This window comes from Moschus berezovskii, chromosome 4 (genome assembly GCF_049115385.1).
Source record: "Moschus berezovskii isolate FMDL1 chromosome 4, NW_MosBer_1.0, whole genome shotgun sequence".
Classification (NCBI taxonomy): domain Eukaryota; kingdom Metazoa; phylum Chordata; class Mammalia; order Artiodactyla; family Moschidae; genus Moschus; species Moschus berezovskii.
In genome coordinates, this window is record NC_142463.1 from 54,415,162 (window position 1) to 54,442,197 (window position 27,036).

At 36.2% G+C, this 27,036-nt stretch overlaps 1 protein-coding gene across 4 annotated transcripts in view; it reads right to left on the reverse strand.

Annotated features, from left to right (window-relative positions):
• Positions 1 to 27,036, reverse strand: part of PIGK (phosphatidylinositol glycan anchor biosynthesis class K) — a 142,045-nt gene that overhangs the window by 65,900 nt on the left and 49,109 nt on the right. For all 4 annotated transcript variants that reach the window (XM_055401653.2, XM_088835397.1, XM_088835396.1 and 1 more), the window contains exon 9: positions 22,644 to 22,816. In XM_055401653.2, the coding sequence (XP_055257628.2) occupies positions 22,644 to 22,816 (173 nt within the window). The remainder of the gene's footprint in view (positions 1 to 22,643; positions 22,817 to 27,036) is intronic.

A 27,036-nucleotide genomic window follows, 5' to 3' on the forward strand; every position in this document is an offset into this window, starting at 1 on the left:
TACTTGAAGGCTTAATTTATTTCTTTTATTTTTTCCTAAATCCCCCATATTCCTGTATTACTTTAGTCACACCGCAAGTGATTTTTATAACCTTGAACTGAAAATGCATCATGTAAACAGCACATTTTGAGATTTTGTCTTAAATTAGTATGATAATTTCACTCTTTCAAAGAGGGCATTTGGTCCAATTATACTTAACTTATAGACTGATACAACCGTGTTTAATATTACTATCAATTTTCTATTTCTCATCTATTTGATGTTTCTTTTACTTTCCTTCGTTCCTTTGAATTAACCAAATACTCTATTCTTTTTTCTCTACTAACATGGTAGTTATATATACATTTATAATAGTTATAGTGGTTAGCCGTGACATTATAACATCAAACTTTGGCTTCATAATCTAATCAAATGACCCACATTTATCATTTCTCCAATAAAAATAGTATTTTGCAACACTTTCATTCTAATTATCCCTCTGTCTTTTGCATTGCTGCTGTAATATATTTTAATTATGCAAATGTTGTTTTAACTGAACAAGAGATTGGGGTTTTTTTGGTACTATCAATATTTAATTATCTTACATGATACATACGTCTATTCTGGTTCTCTTCATTCCTTATTAAAGTTCTGCTTCCCATCAGGATCATTATACCTCTGGCTACAGTACAGCCTTTAGCTTTTACTGTAGCTCAGGTGCACTGGCAACAAACTGTTCTGTTTGACTGAAGACATCTTTATTTCACTTTCACTTTTGGAAGACATTTTTGCTGTGTATAGATTTATAGGTTAGAAGTTCTCTTCCATTCAGCACTTTAAACATGTCATTCTGTTGTTTATGGCTTCCACTGTTCCAGTCACTCGGTTTGTCGCTCAGTCGTGTCCAACTCTTTGCGACCCCATGAACCGCAGCACGCCAGGCTTCCCTGTCCATCACCAACTCCCAGAGCTTACTCAAACTTATGTTCATAGAGTCAGTATACCATTCAACGATCTCTTCCTCTGTTGTCCCCTTCTCCTCCCACCTTCAGTCTTTCCCCAGGATCAGGATCTTTTCAAATGAGTCAGCTTTTCGTATCACGTGACCAAAGTATTGGAGTTTCAGCTTCAGCATCACACCTTCCCATGAGTATTCAGGACTGATTTCCTTTAGGATGGACTGGTTGGATCTCCGTGCAGTCCAAGGGACTCTCAAGAGTCTTCTCCAGCACCACAGTTCAAAAGCATCAATTCTTCGGTGCTCAACTTTCTTTACAGTCCAACTCTCACATCCGTACATGACTACAGGAAAATCCATAGTTTTGATTAGACAGACATTTGTTGGCAAAGTAAAGTCTCTGCTTTTTAATATGCTGTCTAGGTTGGTCACACCTTTTCTTCCAAGGAGCAAGTGTCTTTTAATTTCATGGCTGCAGTCACTATCTGCAGTGATTTTGGAGCCCAAGAAAATAAAGTCAGCTACTGTTTCCATTATTTCCTCATCTATTCGCCATGAAGTGATGGGACCGGATGCTATGATCTTAGTTTTCCAAATGTTGAGTTTTAAGTGGACTTTTTGACTCTCCTCTTTCACTTTCATCAAGAGGTTCTTTAGATCTTCTCTTTCTGCCATAAGGGTGGTGTCATCTGCATATCTGAGGTTATTGATATTTCTCCCGACAATCTTAATTCCAGCTTGTGTTTCATCCAGCCTGGCATTTCACATGATGTACTCTGCATGTAAGTTAAATAATCAGGGTGACAATATACAGCCTTGACGTACTCCTTTCCCAATTTAGAACCAGTCCGTTGTTCCAGGTCTGGTTCCAAGTGTTGCTTTTTTGACATACAGATTTCTCAAGAGGCGAGTATATTCGTCTGATATTCCCATCTCTTTAAGAATTTTCCACAGTTTGTTGTGATCCACACAGTCAAAGACTTTGGCATAGTCATTAAGGCAGAAGTAGATGTTTTTCTGGAACTCTCGTGCTTTTCTGATGATTCAACGGATGTTGGCAATTTGATCTCAGGTTCCTCTGCCTTTTCTAAAACCAGACTGAACATCTGGAAGTTCACAGTTCACATACTGTTAAAGTCTGGCTTGGAGAATTTTGAGCATTACTTTGCTAGCGTGTGAGATGGGTGCAATATATACAGTAGTTTGAACATTCTTTGGCATTGCCTTTCTTTGGGACTGGAATGAAAACTGACTTTTCCAGTCCTGTGGCCACTGCTGAGTTTTCCAAATTTGCTGGCATACTGAGTGCTGCACTTTCACAGCACCATCTTTTAGGATTTGAAATAGCTCAACTGGAATTCCATCACCTCCACTAGCTTTGTTCATAATGATGCTTCCTAAGGCCCATTTGACTTCGCATTCCAGGATGTCTGACTCTAGGTGAGTGATGGCACCATCATGGTTATCTGGGCCATGAAGATCTTTTTGTATAGTTCTTCTGTGTATTCTCGCCACCTCTTCTTAATGTCTCCTGCTTCTGTTAGGTGCATACCATTTCTATCCTTAATTGTGCCCATCTTTGCACGTAATGTTCCCTTGGTATCTCTAATTTTCTTGCTGAGATCCCTAGTAGTTCCCACTCTATTTTTTTCCTCTGTTTCTTTGCATTGGTCACTTGGGAAGGCTTTCTTATCTCTCCTTGCTATTCTTTGGAACTCTGAATTCAAACGGGTATATCTTTCCTTTTCTCCTTAGATTTTCGCTTCTTTCTCTTCTTTTCTCAACTATTTGTAACTTCTCCTCAGACAACCATTTTGCCTTTTTGCATTTCTTTCTCTTGGGGATGGTCTTGATCACTGCCTCCAGTACAATGTCACAAACCTCCATCCATATTTCTATCAGCTCTAATCCTTGATTCTATTTGTCACCTCTACTCTATAATCATTAGGGGTTTGATTTAGGTCATACCTGAATGGTCTAGTGGTTTTCCCTACTTTCTTCAATTTCAGTCTGAATTTGGCAACAAAAAGTTCATGATCTGAGCCACAGTCAGCTCCCGGTCTTGTTTTTGCTGACTGTATAGAGCTTCTCCATCTTTGGCTGCGAAGAATGTAATCAATCTGATTTCTGTATTGACCGTCTGGGGATGTCTATGTGTAGAGTCTCCTCTTGTGTTGTTGGAAGAGGGTGTTTGCTATGACCAGTGCATTTTCTTGGCAAAACTCTATTAGTCTTTGCCCTGCTTCATTCTCTACTCCAAGGCCAAATTTGCCTGTTACTCCAGGTGTTTCTTGACTTCCTACTTTTGCATTCCAGTCCCCTAGAATGAAAAGGACATCTTTCTTGGGTGTTAGTCCTAGAAGGCCTTTTAGATCTTCATAGAACCGTTCAACTTCGCTTCTTCAACATTACTGGTCGGGGCATAGACTTGTATTACTGTGATAATGAATGGTTTGCCTTGGAAACAAACAGAAATCATTCTGTCGTTTTTGAGATTGCATCCAAGGACCGCATTTCAGACTATTTTGTTGACTATGATGGCTACTTCATTTCTTCTAAGGGATTCTTGCCCACAGTAGTAGATATAATGGTCATCTGAGTTAAATTCACCCTTTCCAGTCCATTTTAGTTCACTGATTCCTAAAATGTTGATGTTCACTCTTGCCATCTCCTGTTTGACCACTTCCACATTGCCTTGATTCATGGACCTAACATTCCAGGTTCCTATGCAATATTGTTCTTTATAGCATCCACTGTTTATGTCAGTATTAAAGGCAATGTGCATTCTCAGTGGACTTTTAAGATTTTTCTCTTTGTCTGTGATTTTTCAACATTTTGACTATGATGTTGTTTCACTGTATTCATCCTGCTCAGAATTAGTAGAATTAATTGAATCTGATATGTTTCATTCATTTCATTAGTTTTGTTCATTATCTCTTCATGGATTGCTGCTCCCTTATTTTCAATCTGTCCTTAGTTTAAGACACTATTTATACATATTACAACATTTTACTGAATCTAATAATATCCCTTATCTTCCTTCTTCCTTCCTTCCTTCCTGCTTCCCTTCCTTTCACACTCCCTCCCTTCCTCTGCTCCTTTCTTCTCTTCTTTCTTTCTGTGCTTCAGCTTGGATCTTTTCCCTACTGAATTGTCCTCAAGTACACTTATGCTGTTTTCTGATGTATCCAAGTTGATGTCAAGCCAGTCACTGAGTTCTTCAATTCAGATACTATATTTTTCAGTTCTAGATGGTCATTTCAATGTCTTAGATATGTTCATATTTTCTGGTGAATTCCCTATTTTTTAATCTGTTTTCAAGAATTTTTTTCCTGTTTTCTTGAACATATTAAAAATAGGTATTTCACGGTTCTTTTCTACTACCTTCAAGTTCTTAATCACTTCGAGGTCTACTTCTGTGTCCTGTTTTGTTTGTTTTTCTCTTGTAATATAGTCGTAAGGCCTTCTCAGGTGGTGCAAGTGGTTAAGAACCAGCCTTCAATGCAAGAGACATAAGAAACATCATCTCCATCCCTGGGTCGGAAGATCACCTGGAGAAGGGCACAGCAACACACTCCAGTATTCTTGCCTGGAGAATCCCATGGACAGAGGAGCCTGGAGGGCTATGAACCACAGGGCCTCAAAAAGAAACGATTACAGTGACTTAGCACACACACAACATAGTCCTAATGTTCTCCATTCTATGCACCTTGTAATTTTTTATTGATTGTGTATAGCACACTACATAATTGTTTAAAGGGAGAAAAAAAACCTACTGACAGTGCTATTTTCCATCTGAGAAGACCCACACATTGTTCTGGTAGGCACTTAAGAGAGCAGTGGTGTGAATGGTAGAAAATTACCATTCAGTCAGCGATTCAGCTGACTTAAGACTGCCTCACAATTTTGACAAAACTCATTCATCTTTAATCTACCCCTAGTCTTATGGTGAGACCCTTCAAGATATAAATTCAAGCCTGGCAGGTCTTTGTCACCTCAACAAAGAGTGACTGCAGAAAATTCCATATGCTTTTCAGAGGTTCCTGGCTTAGTTTCTTGTCCCACTGCCCTGCATAGCTTCAGAATTACACACTCCAGCCCCACTGAATTGCCATAAGCTGTACTGGTCACTCTGTCCCCATTACTGATACTCTGAGACCAAGACCAGATTCTTCTAACATGTAGGTACACAACTTTTTTCCTGCAAAGGGCCAAAGACTTTCTGGCCATAAAGTCCATATTTTGGACTTTAGTCCATATTCTGGCCATGAAGTCTATCACAACTACTCAACTCTCCATTATAGTACGAAAGCATCCATAGACAATATGTAAATGAATAAAGAAATGAATGTGGCTGTTTAAAAAAAAAAAACTTTACTAGACAAGCAGCAGGCCAAACCTGGCTCATAGGCCATAATTTGCTGACCTTTGCTCTTGTTACACCTAGAATCAGTAAGTGCATCCCAAGGGAAAGTAACTTGAAATTGTGTCAGTTCACCACTATCTCCAGAACTGTCAACTTTCACCTGGCGTATTCTTCAGGGACTCACACCCTGAGGTTCTTTATTGCTTCAGAACTGTAAGACTAGGAAATTCAGTTCTTTGTTTTCAGAAGTTTTCTGCTCAGCAGTTAGCTTTCCTTTAGCTTCAAAGTTTGGCAAATATTTTGAAAGGGAAACTGGTCATGTGATTGAGGCAAATATCTTAAAAGGGAAATTAATTTCTGATCGAGTAACAACTGGGTCACTCTAACCTCACACAATCACCAAAATTTTTGCTGGTTTCTCTATCCACAAGCAATGAATGACCCACTGCCTGGAGCAAACCCAGATTCTCAACCTTTGGCCTACTCCCAGAATCAGCAAATTTACTCAGTGGAAAAGTGGTCACAGACTTTCAGCTCATCTCTGATAAGTTTTCCCAAATCTGTATTTTTACCTTCTCTGTCCACATTGCTTCTGTAGCCTTTAAAAGTATTATTTTTTTTCTGGTTTTTCTAGCTGTTTTTGGTGGAATCATCAGCCTAGTGCAATTTTTTTCCTCATTCCGGAATCAGAATCTATATCCAACTACTTTTGATAATTAAAATGTTCATTATCATTCACTTCTAAGTATTTTTAAATTTTCCATTTGTATTTATTCTAAGAATAACTCAAAGTATGCTTTTAAATTTCTACATGTATATATACTAAACAATAAAATATATAATCTTTTTTGCTATTGATTTTCATAACTATTTTGTGATCAGAAAAACATGCTCCACATTACAAACACTTTATAGTTGTTAAGGGGTGCTTTTTGGCCAACTATGGGTCAGTTTTCCTAAGGTATTAATATGGCCTTGAGAAGAATGTTTATTCTCTAACTGTTGAATCTATCAGTGAATCATGTTGCTCATATCTTTAGGGTAATCTTTCATCAATTTCTGATAATGTGATATTGAAATCTACTACAGTGGTGAATACTCTTTTGTAAGTTACATACATTTTAAAAATATATACTGTGGCTACGCTATTAGGTAACTAAAAGCTTAACATGCTTTTATCTTTCTAATGAGTAAATCTTTTACCATCAGTTGCCCTCATTACGTTTAATAGTGCCCTTTCCTGAAGTCTATTTTATCTAATATCAATATAACTATACAAGCTTTCTTTTGGGTACCAGTTGTTTGGCAATGCTTTTATTTTCAGTATGTAATGTCATTATGATTTCTGTCTGCAGTTAGATTTCTTTTTATCCTAATACGATGATCTGTTTTAAACTAGGATTAATTCACTTAAATTTAGTGTTATAAGCAACTTCTAATTATAATTGTTTCCCTACTTTGTAGTTTCTACTCTTGCTTTTTTTTCTGTTTCACCTTCACTGCTTTGCTGCCTCCTCATTGATTTTTTTTTAAATTCCATTTCTTCTCCTATCCTGTTTCTTTTTTAATCTTATTTCCTGTTTCTAGACAGTCAGAAGTACTTTTTAATATGTAAAATGCATACCTACCAAACCAACAATTTCCTGTTCTTTCTACATACTGCTATTAAAGACATCAGTACTTTGATTTATCTTCAGTTCAGTTCAGTTCAGTTCAGTCGCCCAGTCGTGTCCAACTCTTTGCGATCCCATGAATCACAGCACACCAGGCCTCCCTGTCCATCACCAACTCCCGGAGTTCACTCAAACTCATGTCCATCGAGTTGGTGATGCCATCCAGCCATCTCATTCTCTGTCGTCCCCGTCTCCTCCCACCCCTAATCCTTCCTAGCATCAGACTCTTTTCCAGTGAGTCAACTCGACGCATGAGGTGGCCAAAGTATTTCCCCAAATAATTATCATCATCACTACTATCACAATTATAAAACATAACTGGTTTTTACCACAAGAGTCAGACATGACTGAAGCCACTTAGCATACACTTCCATTTCACTACTTTGTATCAGATCTCTCTCTTCTGGCTTTGCATTCTTCAAGAAGTGATCCCTTTAGATGTCGTTTAAGTAAGAAAGTACTGATTGAAAATACTCTCAGCTTTTCTATATGTGAAAATGCCCTTATTTTTGTTCATTCTGTAAAGATAGTTTAACTGGGTAGTCAATTTTAAGCTGATACATTTTTAAACACATTCATCCATAAATGGATATGCAGCCTTTTGTCTTGAATCTCACACAAAGCCATGGTAATTAAGAATTCCAGATTTCTATAGCAGCAATTACAGGGAAATTTGCCTTCTATGTTTGTGTACCACTTGGATTTTAGGTCCTTAAATCCAAATTTTTCTCCAAGAGATTTCCCTATCATTGAAGAAAGTGGAGCTTTCTACTGAGAGCAACTGTTCAGCAATAGGTATTTTTTCCTCACAGATTAAAAAAAAAAAAGCCTTCAGTAGGATAAAGAATGTCATCTTCTGTAAAGACATGTTGGATTAAGGTGCAGCTGGACACATCATGGATTGGCTCCAGGAGAGCAACCCCACCCAATGATACTTGTTTTAGTAAAGCTAAGCAGGCCTTGCAAAGGAGACAAAGAATCTTAGCTTAGGGAAGATACACAGGCTTTCCCTGATAGCTCAGTTGGTAAAGAATCCGCCTGCAATGCAGGATACCCCACTTCAATTCCTGGGTCAGGAAGATCCCCTGGAGAAGGGATAGGCTACCCACTTCAGTATTCTAACCTGGAGAATTCCATGGACTGTATAGTCCATGGGGTCGCAAAGAGTCAGACATGACTGACTTTCACTTTAGCGAAGATGCATGTTTGGAATATCAGCTGTGACTATTTAAAAACATTATGGGAAACTGAACCTCTGCAGCCTCTTTCCCTTAATAAGGAAGTGCCACCAGTTCTAGTTCAATCTGGAAAAAGTCAGAAATGCAAGTCATCAAACAAAGGTGTTTGTCTCCACACTACTTTCTTGGTAGCTCAGCTATGTAGTTAAAAGTGCTTTTATACCTATTAAAAAGGGTTTTTGTTTTTTTTTTATTTTACAATATTATATTGGTTGGTTTTGCCCTACATTGACATGAATTCGCCCCAGGTGTACATGAGTTCCCCCTACACCTGTATAACATCTAGGTTTTTTATAATAGAAGACTATTTCAGAAAAATTGAGTCAGCAACAATTCCAAAAGTGAAGTCAAATGATTGTTCCTTATTAATTCCAAACCTTCAAGCCCCTCTAACACATTTATATTAATTTCTTGTTCTAGAAAAATGCAATGTTCTATCTATTTCTGACTATTACCGGGTATTGTTTTATTGAGAAATGTTTCGTTCAAAAGGAATTTACCATGTTCAGAGCTCCTCACTAGCCAACTTTCATGTACTCTTTATTATTAGAGTTACCTAATATCTGGATACTCAAGGTTTACTGTGCCTAATTTCCAAAGATTTAGGGAAAGAAAATTACCTTTAATGTTAAAAGCATACGAGATGCATTTTAATCATCTTCATTGATTTAGAAGATATGTATTACAGAGCTTTAGCACACTAAAGAGAAATTACTATGAACATCAATTATTTTTTAAAACGTAAGTTAGAGCTTTCCCTAACACTGAACACAAGATTTTAAATGTATACATCATGTTTATGCAAAGCAATCTGAGCAGTTGCAACTCCTACTGCAAACAACAGACACGGGGTGTGGCATCTTTAAGCCAGAGATTACCTAAACTCATAATTTATGTCTAATCATGTAACTCATTATTACCTGTCTCAGTACCTTAAAGCGCAAAATACTCTCCTAAAGCATGCTATCTTCCTACTCCATCTCTCAAGCTACATACTTTTAATACTCATATTTTTGGTGTAACAGAATTAACATTTTTAAAATAATATATTAAAAAAGGCTTTTAATATTGGAGGTTAAAATGAGGTTGATGAATCTCACTGAAAAAAGACATTCCATAACAATATCAACTGCATGTCTCTTAGTGAAAGTACTTTCAAAATAATATGTGACAATTTCATCAAACAAAAGACAGTGAAAAGTCTAAAATATTACTGAATATGACAAGAACTATGCATACTTGAAATTCACATAGACAAAGACGAAGAATAATAAAGTCAGTCAACGTGGCATAGATTAATGTCATCTGTAGCTCAAATGAAAACTGTCAATAAGTGTTCATGAAGAAATATAATATTAATATGTTCTTTTTCTCATATAAATATTTCTCACATAAATATCAGATATAAAGTACCTGGTAATTTATATCACCAGGACAAAACAAAAAACCAAATGAATTTTTTAAATCTCCTGCTTTTTCTTTATTGTTATGAGAAAATCAATTTTGAAATAAGTATTCTTGATTACCTGCCATCCTGTAGGAAATTATCTATAACATTTATAAAAGACATACTTTAAATAATATTTATTAAGGTATATAATTTAATGAAAAATCATATAAATGACTTTACTTACAGTTTTATGGTACAGTTTGGCTTTTATTTTACCAAAAAATTTGTCATGAATGTCAAATCATCCATTATCCCTGAGAAAAATCATAGTATTCTAATAAACAATAACTGTGCCCCTAAATTGATATCAATCATGAGGATATTGCTAATGAAGACCTTATGGTCCTCTCCCTTCATATATCCCCCCACAATAAAACCTACAGATACACTTAATATTATGAAGTCAGAATGAGTATTCTGAAAGACTGATAGACTATAATAATGAACTAGTACTTATAATTATTGGTATGATAAAAACACAATGAAATAAGCATAAAGTCTAAAGTGATGTTTTTAAAAAGTCAACTACATGAGTAAGTATGGGAAGGCCAACCTAAGAATAATTCCTGTCAGAATGGGCGATAAGTGGCATGCTGGTAGAAATGTAAATAAAGTTATACAGAGCTATAGTAAATCAAATAAAGATGGTAATACTTCCACTCTATCTTTTGCACTGGAAGAGAGACATCAGTACAGTTGTGATGAGTTTAATGTGGAGGTCCTTAGAAATACACTGACAGAGGATGCTCATTTTATATACCTTATCACTAATCCTAACAATAACTCTGAAGGTAGAGGGTAGATCACCCTTTTACAGATAAAGTATCTGAGTTTCAGACAGATTAAGTCATGTGCCTTAAGACACATGTGCCAAGAACCAAATCAAAACTTGAATACAAGTCCATTTATCTTCATCCAGACTCTTTCTACCTACATGAGACTGCCTTAAAGCTTCGATCTAGCACCAGAAGGAATAATTAGGCAAACTTCACCTGTAAAATATTTAGAAACCATGTAATGAGATACTGTGATTTCAACAAAAGTGGCAATTTTTGAAATGGGATTACTGATTTATGTTGTTAATATACATGTCTTCTGCCTCTCGCTTTACCTAACAACTAAAATCCTAACATGCAGCGTATGATTAATTTTTTAAAAATTGAATTCAGTTTTCCCCACTGATAAATTATAAAAACTGTTTTATCCTTATTATTAATTTATCATAAATAATCCTCACACATTTTAAAATTTTTTTCTGATCCTTTACTTTATTATTTTAAATATAAATTAATTCCTAAAAATATGCCAGAAGAGTAGCAATTCAAAAAGATTCTATAGATTTACTTACTTTATAGCCAAAATTCCACATTACGAGGTTTATTAAAGCAAGACCACTTACATATACAGGGTACTTTTACCACATTTTTTTAAACTGACAATTCAGTATCAGAACTCTTTTTCTCCTGCTAATGGTACAAAGAAAAAAATACTATGATTTATTTTAAAAGTACAGCCTACCTCACTCTTTAGCATTAAAAAAAAAAAAAGCCTTCCTTATGTACAAATATGTAATTCTACTGCCACCTTCTGGTAAAACACAATTTCCAATTTTTAATAGTACTTCTGACTATAAAGTGACAAACCTCCAGATATGAAATATCTCCTTTCCAATATTAGATTAATAAAAAGCAGAATAAATTATTTTTATAAATGGCAAAATTATACTAAAAACAGAATTCTAGCAATAATTTTTACAGTACATGTAATATATTCTCTCAATGTTAACACTTATTGAGCACTTTACTATTTGAGCACAAAAGAGCTTTACAAGCAAAATAAAAATCAATTATCTTAATAACCTTTATAAAGTGGAATGATTATTCCCATTTTACAGAGAGAATCAAAGAAATCAAGTGGTCTGCTTGAGGTACACAGCTATTAAATGGCAGACTCTGAATTTAGAAGCAGATTGATTCCAATCACCCTGCCTTTGATCAATGTGTTCTAACAGCCTCTGTACCATCAGATAATAGATATTAATAAGTTGACTGAACTCATTTAGGACATTAAATCTTAATTTAGTGGGGTAAAGAACAATATTACAATTAGTGAAGAAATTAGAAGAGCCACAGAACATAGAATTAAAGAATTCAAAGAAACCATAAAAGTCCCACAATCAAATTTTCCATATAATTGAGACCTATATTCTTTAAACATTTAGCCAATGGATTAAGCACTAATGTTCTGTTTTTACAAATAATTATACCATGTCATTTTGAAATCTTTCAAAATTAAAAAAAAAAATTATGTTCTATATGTTCAGTGTTTAATTTCGCTCTGACACAGTTTATAATACTAAAAAACACCAGTTAGAAATTACTATCCTTAGTAAACATAATATTTACTAATTTATATTCAGAGAGGTTTTACTTAAACAAAAGGATATACTACATTCTGCTATACTATTTCTACACACTGATTTCTTAAAAGTCATAAACCAATTCAATGAATTTCAATTTCACAGTGAAATAAATTGTGTAAAAAAACTGCCCATAAAATAATCAACACATAATTTTTAAACTACAGCAGTAAGAACTTTATGTCTAAAAGCTTTTGCACAGCAAAAGAAACCATAAACAAAATGAAGAACAACTTATGGCATAGGAGAAAAAGTTATGAAATGATGCAACCAACAAGGAATTGATTTCCAAGGCGTACAAACAGTTCACACAGCTCAGTATCAAAAAACCAACAGCCCAATCAAAAACATATGCCGAAGACCTAAACAGACATTCCCAGAAGATACACAGATGGCTGACAAGCACATGAATAGATGCTCAATGTTGCTATTAGAGAAATGCAAATCAAAACTACAATGAGGTATCACCTCACACTGATCAGAATGGCCACCATCAGAAAGTCTACAAATAATAAATGCTGGAAAGGGTGTGGAGAAATGGGAACCCTAGCCACTGTGGAGAACAGTAAGCTGCTGCTGCTAAGTCGCTTCAGTCGTGTCCGACTCTGTGCAACCCCATAGATGGCAGGCCACCAGGCTCCCCTGTCCCTGGGATTCTCCAGGCAAGAACACTGGAGTGGGTTGCCATTTCCTTCTCCAATGCATGAAAGTGAAAAGTGAAAGTGAAGTCACTCAGTCGTGTCCGACTCTTAGCGACCCCATGGACTACAGCCCACCGGGCTCCTCTGTCCATAGGATTTTCCAGGGAAGAGTACTGGAGTGAGGTGCCAGTGCCTTCTCCAAGGAGAACAGTATGAAAATTCCTTAAAAAATTAAAGATAAAGTTATCATATGATCCAGCAATCTCACTCCAGGGCACATATCCAAAACTGATGAAAATTCTAATTCAAAAATATACATGCATCCCAATGTTTATGGTGGCAATATTTACAATAGCCAAGATGTGGAAACAACCTAAATAACCACCAACAGATAAGTGGATAAAAAAGATGTGGTATATAAATATAATGGAATATTATTGTCATTAAAAGGAATGAAATAATGCCATTTGCAGTGACATAAACAGACCTAGAAATTATCATACTAATGAATTAAATCAGACAGACATATATAATCACTTATATGTGGAATCTAAAAACTACAAATGCACTACAAAACAGAAACATACTCACAAACATAGAAAACAAACATATGGTTACCAAAGGGGAAGAGATGGGGGAGGGAGGGAAAGAGGAAGGGGGATGATTTAGGAGTCTGGGATTAGCAGAATCACTCTACTATTAATACAAATAAAATAAACAACAAAGTCCCACTGTATAGCATAGGGAACTATATTCAATATCTTATAATAACCTATAATGGAAAAGAATCTGAAAGAGTATCATATATATACATGTGTTGATATGTATAAATAAATCAGTTTGCTGTACACTTAAAACTAACACAATATTGCAAACCAACTATACTCCAATTAAAAAAACTTTATGTGTATGTAAAATGACAAAATAATTTAACCACCAGTTTTAGTATCTTTATAAATCAACAACATGCATTTTATGTTCTGATATTCTACTTTAATGAGCTTCTGAATAACTGCAACAGTTATAAATAACAATATAAAATAAATGGCCAAATAAGATGCTTAAGTTAATACAGAATTATAACAATGAGTAAGTTAATCACTTTGAAAAACAGAGTTGTATGTAGACTAGTAGGGGAGAAATCCTGTCAACTGCTGTTTGAACCATTTTGATGAATCTTTGGTTCATAAAGTTTCATAATCATATCAATTCACTATGAGCAATTTTCAGTGAATTGTTTCATAACAAAGCTTCATATTCCTCACAAACTATTTTGGCCAAATTTCATCTTTCTACTGAATGTGTAGATTTAAATTTTATCTAATTTCCTAGTAAACATTACAAACAGACTAGAACTCATATGATTCAGTTCAGTTCAGTTCAGTCGCTCAGTCGTGTCCGACTCTTGCGACCTCATAAATCACAGCACGCCAGGCCTCCCTATCCATCACCAACTCACGGAGTTCACGCAAACCCACCTCCATCGAGTCGGTGATCCCATCCAGCCATCTCATTCTCTGTTGTCCCCTTCTCCTCCTGCCCCCAATCATATGATTAATGATATAATAAATATTTTTGTAGGTCTTTTATATTTCCATATAAATTTTAGAATCTGTCAATCTCTACAGAAAAAAGCCTGCTGGAATTTTGATTGGGATTGTGTTGATCAATTCCAGAATCAATAAAATCCAAGAATACAGTCAATATAAAAATTAATTGTACTTCTATATTTGAGCAACAAATGAAAAATAAATTTTTTAAATATCACTTAAAATAGCATCAAAATCAAAAATAGTTAAAGATAAATTTAATGAAAAGTATGGAAAACTTCTCCAATGAAAACTATAAAACAATGCAGAGAGAAAATACAGGAGATCTAGATAAATGCAGATATATGTTCATAGATCAGAGGATTCAATATTGTTAAGGTATCTATACTTCTCAAATTAACATATGGAGTCAATCCAATCGCTTCTTGGCCTTTTGGCTAAGATCAAGTGTGTGGAGTCAATCCAATTTCAATCAAAATTCTAATAGTTTTTTTTTTAGAAACAGACAAGCTGATTCTAAAATTTGTATGGAAACAAAGGATCTAGAATAGTTAAGAGAACCTTGAGAAAGAAAAACTGACTTGTAGGACTTACAAAAACAAATGTCCTTCAATTGGTGATTTCCAAGACTTATAATAATTCTAAAATAAGTAAGTCAGTACAATACTTGTATGGAGACACAGTTCAATGAAACACAGTATAGTCCAGAAATAGACCCACACATATACGGTCATGTGATTTTGACAAAGGCATCAACATAATGCAATAATGAATTAAATTTTTTCAACATATGGTGTGCCAGTAACTAGATATTCATATTTTAAAAACTGAACCTCAACTCCTACCTAACACTATACTCAAAAATTAATTCAAAATAAACCATAAGCTTAAACATAAAAGCTAAAACTATAAAACTTATAGAATATAAAAAAGGAAAGTCTTTATGACCTTGATTTAGCTTAAGAATCCTTGACAAGAGGAGTGAATATTAAGTATGAAAGGTATTAAGCTTAAAGGAAAGTGATAAATGAGCTTTATCAACATTACATCTCCAACTCTTCAAAAGATATTAAGAATATGAAAGGAAAGCCAAAGACTAAGAAAAAATGTTTGCAATACATATATTTGACACAAGATTATACCCAGAATACATAAAGAAATCTTACAGTTCAATAAGAAAACAACTCAGTTTTTTTTTTTAATTTTTCATTTTGTACTGGGGTATAGTCAGTCTCTCCCATCGGGAAGCTTCCATAAGCCTCTCATCCTTCTCCATCAGAGGGCAGACAGACTGAAAATCACAATCACAGAAAACTAACCAATCTGATCACATGGACCACAGCCTTGTCTAACTCAATGAAACTATGAGCCATACAGTGTAGGGCCACCCAAGACGGATGGGTCAAATTGGAGAGCTCTGACAAAATGTGGTCCACTGGAGAAGGGAATGGCAAACCACTTCAGTATTCTTGCCTTGAGAAACCCATGAACAGTATGCAAAGGCAAAAAGATAGGACACTGAAAGATGAACTCCCCACGTTGGTAGGTGCCCAATATGCTACTGGAGATCAGTAAAGAGATAACTCCAGAAAGAATGAAGAGACGGAGCCAAAGAAAAACAACACCCAGTTGTGGATGTGACTGCTGATGGAAATAAAGTCTGATGCTGTAAAGAGCAATACTCCATAAGAACCCAGAATGTCAGGTCCAGAAAAGTAAAGTAACTCAGTCGTGTCCAACTCTTTGTGACCCCATGGACTGTAGGCTACTAGGCTCCTCTGTTCATGGGATTTTCCAGGCAAGAGTTACTGGAGTGGGTTGCCATTACCTTCTCCAGGGGATCTTCCCGACCCAGGGATCGAACCCAGGTCTCCAGCATTGCAGACAGACACTTTACCATCTGAGCCACCAGGGAAGGTCCATGAATCAAGGCAAATTAAAAGTGGTCAAATAGGAGATGGCAAGAGTAAACACCGACATTTTAGGAATCAGCAAACTAAAATGGACTGAGATGGGTGAATTTAACTCAGATAACCATTATATCTACTACTATGTGCAAGAATCCCTTAGAAAAAAATGGAGTAGCCATCATAGTCAACAAGAGAGTCTGAAATGCAGCAATTAGATCCAATCTCAGAGATAACAGAATGATCTCAGAAACGCTGGGTTGGATGAAGCACAAGCTGGAATCAAGACTGCCAGGAGAAATATCAATAACCTCAGATTTGCAGATGACAACACCCTTATGGCAGAAAGTGAAGAGGAACTAAAAGGCCTCTTGATGAAAGTGAAAGAGGATAGTAAAAAAGTTGGCTTAAATCTCAACATGCAGAAAACAAAGATCATGGCATCTGGTGCCATCACTTCATGGCAAATAGATGGGGAAACTGGAAACAGTGACAGACTTCATTTTTTGGGGCTCCAAAAATCATTATAGATGGTGACTGCAGCCATGAAATTAAAAGACGCTTACTCCTTGGAAGAAAAGTTATGACCAACCTAGACAGCATATTAAAAAGGAGAGACATTACTTTTCCAACAAAGGTCCATCTTGTCAAAGCTATTGTTTTTCCAGTAGTCATGTATGGATTTGAGAGTTGGACTATAAAGAAAGCTGGGCGCCGAAGAATTGATGCTTTTGACTGTGGTGTTGGAGAAGACTCTTGAGAGTCCCTTGGACTGCAAGGAGATCCAACTAATCAGTCGTAAAGGAAATCAGTCCTGAATATTCACTGGAAGGACTGATGCTGAAGCTGAAACTCCAATATTTTGGCCACCTGATGTGAAGATCTGACTCATTGGAAAAGACCCTGATGCTGGGAAAGATTGAAGGTGGGAGGAGAAGGAGACAACAGATGAGATGGTTGGATGGCATCACCAACTCAATGGACATAAGTTTGAGTAAACTCCAGGAGTTGTTGATGGACTGGGAGGCCTGGCGTACTGCAGTCCATGGCGTAGCAAAGAGTCAGACACAAATGAGCGACTGAACTGAACTGAACTGATAGCTGAATAGCAAACAATGTTGTGAAAGTCTCAGGTGAAGAGCAAAGGGACTCAGCTATACACATCCATGTATCCATTCTCCCCCAAACCCCCTTCCAACCAGATTGCTACAAACACTGACCACTTACATGTTCTATACAGTAGGTCTTTGTTGAAAATAACCCAGTTTTTTTAAAATGAGCAAAAGACTTAAACAGGCACTTCATGAAACATATATGAATGACCAGTAAGCACATGAAATGATGCTCAACATCCTTAGTAACCAGAGGTTTGCAAATTAAAATCACAATGAGATTATCACTACCTGCCTAGAGACTAGCTAAAATTAAAAAGACAATACCAAGTCTAATTAAGGACATGGAACAACTATTTGTAGAAATGCAAAATGGTTCAATGACTACAGAAAACAGTTTGGAAGTTTTTTATAAAGCTAAACACACACTTCCATATGACCCAGCAAACCTACTCCTAGGTATATTTACTCAACTGAAATGAAAACTTAGGTTTGTATACAATGTTTACAGTGGTTTTATTTAATTGCCTAAAACTGGGGGGAGCAAATGTCCCCCAATTGGTGAGATACACCAATAACAAGGAACAAACTAAAGATACATGTGACAACAGGAATGAATCTGACATGCATTCTGGCAGTAAAAGAAGTCAGACTAGAAATTTTTTAATAATAGATTGGCATGGTGATTATCCAAAGTGCATGCATTTATCAAAACTCAGAACTATATACTAACAAAAGGGTAATTTTACCAAACTAAAAAAAGAAGAAGAAAAAAAAAAAAACTACAGGTGCATACAACAATATAAAATGACTTCCAAAAACACAGCACTATAGTATCCAGGAGCAACAAAACATAACGCTTAGATACCTGTTTAGGTGATATAACCAAGATGAAGGGCAAGAAAGCAAACTCCGTGTAAGAGAAGGGAAAATGGTTAACTCTGAGGGGGAGTGAAAGGGCAGAGATTGAGAAGGGGTGTAAGGCTTGGGGGGTCTTCTGGTGTACCAGCTTTGTTCTAATTCTTTCTCTGGTGGTTACATGAGCAGTTGCTTTCTGATAATTCACTGTGCTATCATTTATATTTTATATCATTTTAAAAGCAAGCAAGGCAAGTAAACTCAGGGTAAATTATAAAAGAATAAAATATATTTTTTTAGAGGTAGGAAGCATTCCTGGATTCATATCTTGGCTACACCATTTGTTAGATGTGTGACTTTAGGCAGGTTTCTTAACCTTTCTCAGTCTCACTTTACTCTATGTGAATTAAATGGGATTAATGTAATTTTTCCTTGAGGGTATCTGCCTAGCTTCCAAGTTTATTTTGGAAGGTTCATCTTATCCACCTGGGGATGGCCCTCCAGTAGCCTAGATTTTGTGTTAAATGACCCCACTACTGCCCAGCTGGGTCAGAGGTGAGCAACTGACTCAAGGTGGGCTACTCAAGAAGCCCCCTGTGGAGTTTAAAATGGAGAATGAGCAAGTTAATTCTCTAGCTGCACTTTATCATCAATCTTTGTTCAGTCGCTAAGTTGTGTCCAACTCCTGGCAACCCTGTGAACTGCAGCACACCAGGCTTCCCTGTCCATCACTATCTCCCTGAGTTTCTTCAAACTCATGTCCATTGAGTCGGTGATGCTATCCAACCATCTCATCCTCTGACACCCTCTTCTCCCCTTGCCCTCAATTTTTCCCAGCATCAGGGTCTTTTCCAATGAGTCAGCTCTTCGCATCAGGTGGCCAAAGTATGATGAATAGAATGGACAGAAAGCTCCAGAAGAGCAGTGTAGACACATTCTATGCCCTACATTCAGAGTAGGAGAGAAGGAAAAGTCTAAAACAACACAGAGACAGAGAGAGTAATGCCCACATTTTTGACTGATTTCTGCTTCCTGATTCCAGTCACTTACTGGAAGCTACCCTTGGGTCCCATAAACACAGAATACCTATATAAGAGATATCTTAAAGGAACTAATGCTAACTCAGGTTGGATTATATTATTTTCAATCCAACAAGGCTAGGCAATAGTCCTTATATAAAGCATGAGGCACATAGATAAGGCTCAAAATCTTAAAACTGTGGCAGGAACTTTCTGATCTTTGACCTCCTATATGAGCTGCGGACTTCCTTACCCAGCCCTTGAAAGAGTTCTATTCTGGTGTCCAAAACATAGACTGACCTTGTTAAGGCGATTTTCATCCCTCTATCTATAAGAAATCTGTAAAAAAAAAACGTCTAGCTCAAATTTCCAGTTAGATTCAAAATTTTCAATTGCTAAAGACTGCCTCAAGAGAGAAAGAAATTCTATAGTATGACAGAATAAAATTACAACAACAAAAAATTAATAGAATCAAGTGCCTAAATTTAGAGCATAAAGCAAAAGTCAGATACGGTAAGATGTCACCTAACCAACCAAGGTAAAAATTGAGTATTTATACCCGATATTGTCCAAAATTTCATTATTTCTTGGGCAATGCCTACAGAATTTACACTTCTACATTTTAGTGTGGGTATTTTTATATTCACAAGCTAAAGGCTATTTTCCCTATATAGCAGGGTACTCTGGTACACCAAGTAATGTTGACATGGACTTATTATATATTCTAGAAACTCCAACTGTTTGAGGCTGTTTGTCAGCTTATTTATCAAAGTCAACCTATATACACTGGGATAACACAGTTCAGAATCAAGTTATATAAGGCAAGTTTATTACAGCCATCCCTTATTTTACCTCATTTGTTCTTGTAAATAAATTAAAAACACAGTAAGACATATGGTAAAACAAGTGTTGTCGCTAAGGTTATGATTATCACTTAAGTATATGAATGTACCTTATTCATATAAAATGTGTATGTTGGAAGACATATAAAAAACAATTATTTCATATAGCTACTTCAGTCAATTTTATGTTCTCCATCATACTGGAATTTGGTTTGGCTTGCTCTAATACACAAAATATGAAATATGGACAATCTGGAAAATGAGTACCATTATTTTCCTAATATATGTAGAAAGTATTATTTTTAAAAGCTTAACTGTCGATTTTAATAACAGTAATTGCATTGATGTTTTAACCTAAGATCTGTAAAATTACATATGCATTCAAGCCCATAATTTCCTTAATAAAGTAGCTTTTTGTGATAGCTGATCTCTTAATACATTTTTCTCTAAACAAACATCCAACTGCCACTCATATCTGCATAGAAATAGCACCTATAATCATGAGATAATATTTGTATCACCCAAGAAAAAATTTCTGGAATATGTTGAGAACTGAATCCTCCTAAATTAATTAGATAACAAGTATCAGTAATTATGAAACCATCTGCGAGCAATGTTCTAAATAAAATTTATACATAAACACTAGAGGGTGCTCTAACAGTGTCTGCTCATTGCTGAGCATCTGAAAGCAACAACACTATTAATCAACTATATTCCAATATAAAAATAAAAATTAAAAAAACAAAATACAGTGCCTGATATCTGGCCTTGATGCTTAAAATAATTTTCTCCTTAATTAAAGATAAATGAAGATAATTATCACCACCAACAACTCTCGCTTTTGAACTATATATAGAGATACTTCATGAGATAAAATTTCATCTTTCCAGAATACATAATAAAACTTAGTAGAATTCCACTGAAATCATTTTTATTGTACAACTATTATATTTAATATTGTGTTAAGTGAACAGAATAGAAAATAAGCACAGAGGAAGTATAAAGACAGTCCTTATCACTAAAGGAAATTAATGCAATATTCAGATGATTAACAAAAGGTGTACCCCATATATTATGGACTTAGGTTCAAGAAAAATTACAAAATGAATCTGGTAAAAGACATACAGGAGCTCAATTTCAATTGCTAAATATTAAGGTATAGCTATTTTATTAAGTTTAGCTATTTTACAAAAGCAACTTGAAACAGTATTTAAATAATAAATAAAAGTAATATTGTTGTCAGATATCATCTGTTGTCTCAAGAAAATATTTTTAAAGCCAACAGACATAGGAAATTGAAAATGAAAAAATTTAGACTTTGAATATCATAATAGGAAATAATAATAAAATCAATTTCAAATCTTCATAAGAAATACATTTACTTCTACCTTTTAAAATTTATTTCTAAAACATTCACAACCTCAATGACAAATCTTTGACATTTTCAAAATTGAAAGTAACTTATGTGTTGCCATTTGGCAATCCAGGAAAGCTCCCTGGAGTATGTGTTTCCAATGGATAGCATTAAACAGTTCCAAATAACAAAGCTGAATGGCAAACAATATCAATTTCCACGTATTTCAAGAAAATGTCTATTAACTGAGACAATACTGAACCCCAACAAAGTATGTTGCCTTTAAAAATGTTTACAGAGAGGAAAAACAGAACATTATCTATACTTCTAACATCACAAAGCTAAAATTAACCAGTCTCCCAGTCTCTCACTCTCTTTCACACACACACACACGCATGCACACACCGCTCACTCACTCCTCTAGAGGAGAGCACTTGGCTTATACCTACCTCTCTTTCTCTCATTCCTTTCCATAACTAACAACTAAGGGACCCCAGAGAAATCCTGAACAGTGGCACCTGTTCATAAAAGGCCACTTCAAATTTACAACAGCCCCAGATAAACTGTTTAACAGAACACAACACTAGACAAAAGTCAGAGATAGGCTTGAACCAGACTCATAAACCACCCAGACTCTGGGAAACAAAATGCATGACAAAGAACTAATCAGACTGCTGGAGTCCAGGGAAATCCTGAAAACAGAAGCACTGTGCTAGAGTTTGAAGTATACATTTGGCATCTATATTCTCCTGGCACTCATCTGCCCTTTCTATGTTTATCTGCCTTGCCTCTGCCAGATTCTTAGGGCCTATTATACTCTAAATGCCCAGCTTCCCTATTCAGTGTCATGTCATTCAATACCTTCTACTGCAATAGGTGACAACATACACATTTTTTAGAGAGTATTAATGTTTGAAATGTTCAGCCCAGTTATGAAGGTCTTCTGAACCACCATATACACCTCTTTTGACAGAAAAGTATGGCTCAGAGATAATCAGTTGTCAGGAAAGTTTTAGTCTTTTAAAAAGCAAGTCTGAATCCACACTACTTACAAATATCATATTTTAGAGCTACAACACAACCCTGATCAAGATCTTAGCTTGTCACTGATATTTAGAGCTTTTGCCTATTAATACGAAAGGCAATGAACCAAGTAAAGTGAAGAATGGGTAGAAAGGTGCAATTTTATTTATAAATACAAATATTCACCTCATTATTATATCACATAAAAATTTACAAACCATGAGACTATTCAAAAAATAATTTAAGATGAATACCTGCTTTCCGTGACTCCTGAATCTGGCTGCAAACTACTAGTCTCTGTTGTAATTTCCACTTTCCGTACACTTCCAAAGAAATCAGTTATCAGGACATTTTTAGGATCCCTTTGAAAAAGATCAGTGCGATGTCCAGGAGTAGACACACACAGACTTTTGGGGCATACCTGAAACTGAAAAAAATATGTATATCAATAATAAATACACATGCTTACATATTCATACAGCTTATATTAAATTCATTAACACAACATAGTAGACTGTAGTATATTTTTAAAACTCTCCCAATCTAAAGAAGATTAAAGATTGTCGTTCTAAAGATTAAACTTTCATTGTACTGCTTGACACTTTAAGAAAACTTTACAGACATTAGAATAGGTTACTGATAAAACAGGAAGCTGGCCAGGGAGGAAAACAACATTCCCTTTTTTAAATCATGTGTTACAAAGTATGAAAGCAAAAGTGTTAGTCCCTCAGCCGTGTCCAATTCTTTGAGACCCCATGGACTTGGAGCTCACCAAGCTCCTCTGTCCATGGAATTCTCCAGGCAAGAGTACTGGAGTGAGTAACCATTCCCTCCTCCAGGGATCTTCCCAACCTAAGGACTGAACCCAGGTCTCCTGCATTGCAGGCTGATTCTTTACCAACTGAGCCACCAGGGAAATTTGTGAGAACTCACAGGCAACACTATGACAAGAGAACAGCTTTTTTCTGCATCTATATCCATCTCAGTAGAATGCTCTTCAGTTCAGTTCAGTTCAGTTCAGTCGCTCAGTCGTGTCCGACTCTGTGACCCCATGAATCACAGCACGCCAGGCCTCCCTGTCCATCACCAACTCCCGGAGTTCACTCAAACTTACCACAGCAAGTTTTTAAACATTTTGCAATCATGACCCTTCATTCAAATTTTAAATTCCAATAAAATACTATATAATAGCGAAGTATGTAAAGAAGATGAAATCAGAGCAGCTCTGGACTGCAAGAAGCTGAAGCATAGCCTCGCTATCCATCCTCCCGTCCGCCTCCTGTGAAGCCACATAAACTATTCTAAAAATCAGGTACTTTTCTTAATTTATCCATAATGAAAACCATAAACCCAAAGCACCTCAAAACACCATAGTGCTCCAAGTAATACTCTGAAAACTACAACTTCATCACTACACAGACCTCACAATAATTTTTAGGTCAATCTTATTCCTAATATTCCATACCAGTGAACTGCCAAGGACCCCTACAGGACATCTGGTCCATGTCAAAAGGTCCTTAATATTTGGTCCTGTCCAAAACCATCTGGCATGAACTAAATATGCTCATGGACATTTGGACAAGCCAAATTTCAAGGATCCTTTGCCATGGACCAAATGTCTTATGGACACGTTGGGCAGGATCAAATGTTTGCTAACCCCAATGCCAGACACACATTCATTCACTCAGCAAAGCATAAAAAGTGCCCATCATACACATGTCATATGGTCACCTTTCATGGAGGATACAAAAATTGATAAGACTTGGGTCTTCTCTTCAAGTCTAGTCAGAGATGAATAAACATAGCAAGGTAGGGAAAAAAGGTAAACGTTTTTATTTATTTAATAAATAATATTTATTAAATATTCTAATATATTAAATAATATATTAAATATTCTAATTATCAGGTTCTAATTCAGAAAAATATAAATTTCTAAGTGTTTGCAAATAAGAAAAAAGAGGGAGTGGGACTTAAGCTATTTTTTGAAAGAAAAAGGAAGATTGCTGCTGCTGCTAAGTCACTTCAGTCGTGTCCAACTCTGTGTGACCCCGTCCCTGGGATTCTCCAGGCAAGAACACTGGAGTGGGTTGCCATTTCCTTCTCCAATGCATAAAAGTGAAAAGTGAAAGTGAAGTCACTCAGTCGTGTCCGACTCTTAGCGACCCCATGGACTGCAGCCCACCAGGCTCCTCCATCCATGGGATTTTCCAAGCAAGAGTACTGGAGTGGGATGCCATTGCCTTCTCCGAAAGGAAGATTACATATGGGAAATAAGATCATTTCTAATAAAGGAGCAGCTGTAGAGATGTGTAAGGCAAAGAACCCAGCTTGGCAGAAGCCCAGGCTATCTAAAGGAAACCATTACAGGCCCGCTAGTAAAGGCCCAGAGGCCACAGCACTTGCCCACCTGTGGCAACAAGACTATGTGCACAGGTAATCAGCAACACGACAGGAGAGGGATGGGGAACGGCAGAGCAACTCTAATTTACGGCACACAGTGTTCCAAGAACTGTGCAAGGCAGTCTGTAGATATTCTCATTGAAGTCTACCAATAACTGAGGTATACAAAAATTATTATCTCCCCTTCAAATTAAAGCTCAAAGAGCTTAAGTAATTTGTATAACATCACAGTGCCTTCCAGATTCAGGAAAGCAATAATAGGAAATAAGAAGAGTTCATGATATAAATTAAGAAGCAAAGGAGGAAAAATGGGTAGGGAAGGCTAAGAAAGTGAAATGTCAAACAAGGACAAAACAGATGGCAGGCGGAAGAAACAAAGTAAAAGGTAAAATAAACAAAGATAAAATTAAAGTTCTAGGTATACTGAAGGCATTCCTGTGTGAACAACCTGGTGGGCATTGTTAAGTACACAATAAATATTTTCTTCCTTGCTGCGAAAAAACAAACAAAAAACATACTTTCACTTTTTAAAAAAACTGAATTATAACTGACACAATTACATTAGTTTCAGATGCACCACATAGTGATTTGCCATTTTTGTACATTACGAAATGGTCACCATGAGAAGTCTAGTTACAATCTGTCATCATACAGTTATTAAAATACTGACTATATTCCCTATGCTATACACTACACTGCTATGACTTATTTACTTTATAACTAGAAGTTTATTCTTCTTAATCCTCTTTACCTATTTCACCTGTGCCTCCCCATAACTCACCCATCTGATAACCACCTGTTTGTTCTGTTCCTGACTCTGTTTTATTTTTTAGATTCCACATATAAGTGATGGCATACTGTAGCTGTCTTTTCTCTCACTTATTTCACTAAGCATAATACCCTCTAGGTCCATCCATGTTGTTGCAAATAGCAGAATTTCATTATTTTCTGTGGCTGAGTAATATTTCATTGTATATATACCACATATTTACTCATTCATCTATTGGTAGAGACTTACAGCTCCTTCCATATTTGGCTATTGAAAACAATGTTGCTATCAACATTGAGGTGCATGAGAGTGTTTTTCCCTATTCTGTATTCTTACATCCCTCACTGTAAATTAATTTAGCAAATAAGCAAGCATGGGTTTATTTCTGGACTATCTATCCTGTTTCATTGTTCTCTATATCTGCTTTTGTGCCAGAACCATACTGTTGTTAATTATTTTTTTCATTTGAAGACCTAATTGGCTCTATCAGGCCAATTCATGAGTCAGGCAGCATCCCATCCAGGAACTGAAAGGGTTCTCCGAGGGGTTGTACAAAATAGGTTCTCATAGGAAGAAAGGCAAGGCAATGTAGCTGTTAGCAAAAGAAAAAAAAAAAATCCTTTTATGCCAGGATATCTTCCTTTCTGGGGGGAGGAGCAGTAGAAAGGCAAGAGTTTTATCATACAAACTGCCTCTGGGGTGATGGGGGATAAAGAGAGACCACAGTGTTTTTGCTTAATTCCCATGACACCCGGAGATGCTGGTTCCAGGTTCATAAATTTTAAGTTGGTCATACTTCTTCATTCCATTTCTGACTTTCCAGTCTTAGGGAGATCATTTGCTTGGTGGTCAGCAGCTGTGAATATGAATTTAAAGCTTCTGAGAAAACACAACCCACCATGGGGATTACTTTGATTATTATAAGCAGGATTATCCCCAATGCTTAGAATGCACTTCAGAGTCATGGTCACCAGTACTCAAACCAACCAAAGACCCCACTGAGGGAGTTAGCATTTTAAGCCAACTGGCTTGCTCAGTGATCTTATGTAATGGAGTTTCACCTTCCACAGAAGTGTCAATCCAGGTATAGCAGGTAATACTAGCCATATTAGCTAGCACAGATACCTCCTGGTTGACCTAAAAGATAATCAAGGACTATTCTATTATCAAGAACAACTACAGCCACAGCCTAAGAAAGCTTTCCAGGCAGCTAGTGTTTTCGCAATGGGTTCTGCAATACTTTCAAGAGTCACAGAGAGGCTTCTGATCGTATTCTCATTTTTATTTACTCCTAATCAGGGAAACTAGCTCTGCCAAAGGAAGCAATTTCAAATCCTAAATGCCCCTTTCTAGAACAGACAGGGGCACAGTTAGATAACCTAAAAGGTATTATCTGCTTATATACCAGTCATCTAGGCATTCATAGACCCAAGGAAAACAACCATCACAAACCAAGACAAATTTTATCCGGGCACAAA